The sequence below is a fragment of the Ricinus communis genome, chromosome 5 (assembly GCF_019578655.1).
Source record: "Ricinus communis isolate WT05 ecotype wild-type chromosome 5, ASM1957865v1, whole genome shotgun sequence".
Taxonomy (NCBI): Eukaryota; Viridiplantae; Streptophyta; class Magnoliopsida; order Malpighiales; family Euphorbiaceae; genus Ricinus; species Ricinus communis.
Genome location: NC_063260.1, coordinates 31,095,962 through 31,099,952, shown reverse-complemented (window position 1 = coordinate 31,099,952; position 3,991 = coordinate 31,095,962). Strand labels below are relative to the sequence as shown.

General features: G+C 36.3%; 1 protein-coding gene across 1 annotated transcript; it reads left to right on the top strand.

The window, feature by feature from the left end:
- Positions 1–641: 641 nt before the first annotated feature.
- LOC8267400 (cysteine-rich receptor-like protein kinase 44) lies at positions 642–3,647 on the top strand. Its single transcript, XM_048373699.1, is given in 7 exon segments — positions 642–1,734; positions 1,877–1,978; positions 2,211–2,332; positions 2,456–2,666; positions 2,738–2,975; positions 3,058–3,208; positions 3,296–3,647. Coding segments are annotated over 7 exon segments (1,914 nt in total). The 5' UTR covers positions 642–947; the 3' UTR covers positions 3,599–3,647.
- Positions 3,648–3,991: the final 344 nt, after the last annotated feature.

Genomic DNA, 3,991 nt, shown 5'->3' with positions numbered 1-3,991 from the left:
TAATAATAATAATTATTATTATTATTTGAAAAAAGTCGCCTTGATTATCGAAAAGAATTGGTGGAAAACTTGAGACCTGACAGAGGAACAAAATGACTTTAATTTATTTTATCTTTTAGAATAAATAACCAAATCAATTTTGAAAAATACAATATGAAGCACATACATTGATCCAAAATATCACTAGCTGGAAAAAAGAAAAAGAAAAGATAAGATATATTCATGAATTAAGATGTCCTTTCACCTACTTAAAGAGAGGACGTTTTTAGGTGTCAAATAACCGATGAGTGGACATGATTAGTCTGAATGGATCGCATTTCCTAGCAACGACAAGTATTTGGAGAAGGTCCCTGTATGAACAGTATGGACTTGTCAATGGGGCAGAAGAAAGCAAGCCTAAGAGAAGGATGATAAGAAACGAATTTTGAAAATATAACCAACCATCTATTAAAGTTACTACATTGGAATTTCAGGCGTAAGTAAGGAGAAGGGGATGCAGCATAGTGGCCCCGTAGAGCCGTGTCGTGATTAAGTCTATTCGTCGACCAAACAAGAAATTTTGAAGTAAAATTTGTCCCTCCAAGGAAAATACTGACTCGGAGATGACAAACTAGTCTAAGGCGGGCCGGCTCTAATCAAATATTTGTTTTCTCCATTTCCCTTTTCCAAGTAATCACTTCAAAGGATATTATGCTCTGCTTCGTCACCATAGTAGCAGAAAAAAGAGTAGTTCTTTTCTTTCTCTTTTTGTTGTCAAGTTGAAAAGGTCAAGGCAGCTAATCAATTACACTCGGATTATGTCCCTCATTATCAATCACTTTAGTGATATCATCACTAGCAAAGATCACGCGCCAAGGTGACTGAACATATAAACGACTATTCAATTAGTCATTTGTCATTCTTAAAGATCTTCAACTACCATCTTATTCACACATTAATAGATAGATATGGAAGGGCAGGATAGCACAAACAATATGGCTTTCTCAGGAGTTCTTTTCATTCTTTGCTCCATTGCCATTCATTTTGTGGCTCCTGCCATAGCCCAACCTAAAATGGTATACCATGATTGTGTCGAACAACAGCCTAACTATTCCAGTAATAGTATCTACCAGGCAAACCTCAATCGCCTCCTCACTTCCATCTACACCAACACCCAGATAAACACCGGCTTCTACAATTTCCCTTATGGAGAAGACCCTGACAAAGTTTACGCAATTGCTCTGTGCAGGCCTGATGTTAGCTCTGGCACTTGCCTCACCTGTATAAAAAATGCCAGTGATTCCCTCCTAACTCTTTGTCCGAATTTTAAGGAGGCGATTGGAGGGCAAGATGAATGTATGGTACGATACACATTCCGTTCCATTTTCAACCTAATGGAAACTGTTCCTCGTTTTTTTGTGAATAGCATGAACAATGTATCTGATGTAAGAGAATTCAATAAGTCGCGTATCGACTTGTTAAGCAGCCTATGGAATGAAGCTGCAGATTCTGGTCGTAACTATGCAATGGGGAGCAATTCTACGCCCGACGGTCAAACGATTTAAGCGCTTGTACAGTGCACTCCTGATATATCAAAGTCTGACTGTATAAATTGCCTAAATAATGCTTCTTTATATATTCCAGAATGTTGTGAGAATAGAAGTGGAGGACGAGTTATTTTAGCAAGCTGTAATTTTAGATATGAGATTGATCGTTTCTACACTCCAATTATTCCACCGCCGCCACCCCCTCCAGGTATTGGTAATTTGAATTCTTGTTACTATTTTGAATTAAGCATAGATGTTCTTAAAGTTAAAAATTTATTGGGAAATATCAAATTCACTCTGGTTCCATTTAACAATTCAAGATAGCCTGTTAAATTTCTGTTCTTTTGCAGAAAAGCGTATTGTTGTCATCGTTACTGTCACAGTAGCTGCTTCTGCAATAATTACAATTTGCATCTGCATCTTTTTGAGAACAAGGAAGAAGAAGTTCGAACGTAAAGTTTACAGAACTTTTCATTGGAACTGTGTTGTGGCAGTTTAATTTATTTTTAAAAAGCTTCGTATAGAGTTAGATGTATTTCTTTTATCTCCGATGAATAGCTTGTTCTGATTTTCTTGAAAATATAGGCCTTAACATAAACTAGAAGCTGCGGATTCTAACAATGTTTCTCGTCTTTTCTGTTGATTCCCATTTGCTTATAAATTTACCTCTTCATTTTGGTGTAGCTCTTTATGAAATTGAAGAAGTGGAATCCTTGCAATTTGATTTTGGCACTGTCAGAACGGCAACGGATAACTTCTCTGAAGCAAATAAGCTTGGGCAAGGTGGATTCGGTGCTGTATATAAGGTAAAAAAAAAAATGTTAGGATGAAAAATACCGTTAGTTCTGTCAAATAGTAGTTGAATATCGAGTTTTAAATGTCTACCTCAATCTGTTGTATATGAAACTTTTACTTTGATGTGTTTACAGGGTAGGCTTCCTAACGGACAAGATATAGCCGTGAAGAGGTTGTCTAGGGAATCAGGACAGGGAGAACTAGAATTTAAGAATGAGGTGATATTGGTGGCCAAGCTTCAGCATAGGAATTTGGTTAGGCTACTGGGTTTCTGCGTTGAAAAAGAAGAAAGGCTTCTCATCTATGAGTTTCTGCCCAACTCAAGCCTCGATAAATTCATATTTGGTAAAGAAAAGCTTGCTCCCCTAAATTATTCTTCCTCTTAAGTTTTTCCTGACTTTGTAATGAAACTGCAGATCCAATCAAGCGGGTGAATTTGGACTGGGATACGCGTTATAAAATCATCTTCGGCATAGCTAGGGGTCTCCTTTACCTCCATGAAGATTCTCGACTTCGGATTATTCACCGTGATTTAAAAGCTAGTAACATTTTGTTAGATGATGAGATGAATCCCAAAATTGCAGATTTTGGCATGGCAAGATTGTTCGCACTTGACCAAACGCAAGAAGATACTAGTAAAATTGTGGGGACCTTGTAAGTAAAACATAAAAAGAAATTTCACTTAATAGCCACAATCGAAAAAATAAAATTAATAGAACTGACTTCTGTGTTACAGAGGATATATAGCTCCAGAATTTGTGAGGCGTGGACACTTCTCTGTCAAGTCAGATGTATTTAGCTTTGGTGTCTTAATTTTAGAAATCGCAAGCGGTCAAAAGAATAATGACTTCCGTATTGGAGAGGAAGAAGAAGATCTTCGAACCTATGTATGAAATAGTATTTATAGGAACTACATTTCTTTATATCTTGAATTTTTCTTAATCATGGTATCACTTACATGGAAATTTTTGCAGGCCTGGAGAAACTGGAATGAAGGAACTGCTCTGAATCTGATAGATCCAGCGTTGACCGTTGGCTCGAGAAGTGAAATGTTGAGATGCATTCACATTGGATTACTGTGTGTTCAAGAAAATGAAACTGAACGACCAACAATGGCTCAAATTATTACGCTGCTCAGTAGCCACTCCGTTACTCTGGCAGTTCCCCTCAGACCTGCATTTTTTATGCATGGTGAATTAAGGATGGGGACACAATCTTCATCAGAAAATAATGGGTCCAGAAATGAAATGTCGATCTCCGATCTGTACCCGCGATAGTATTTGATGAATTTTAAATTGACAATTAGAAGAACTCATGTTATGACCACTCGTATTCTATCTGCCAGATTTCAAATTCTGCTAGCATTTTTTCTTTAATTAAAATTTCCAAAGTATTAATTGGTAATTAGATAGTTACTTTCTCATGGCATGTCATCATTACTGTCATTTTTAATTTTATTTTTTGAATATTTAATTAAATTAGTATTGTTAATGAGATAATTATGAAATAAAAACAATGATACCAAGTAGAAAAGAAAACTCAAAGAATTTTTTATTAACTAAAACCAAAAGTTAACCACAAGTTACATGCATGACTAGTATATAAAGCAAAGAAAACCCTACTCTATTGGCTAGGCCACAACTAACTATAGCTGGCTCAACTAGTATTAC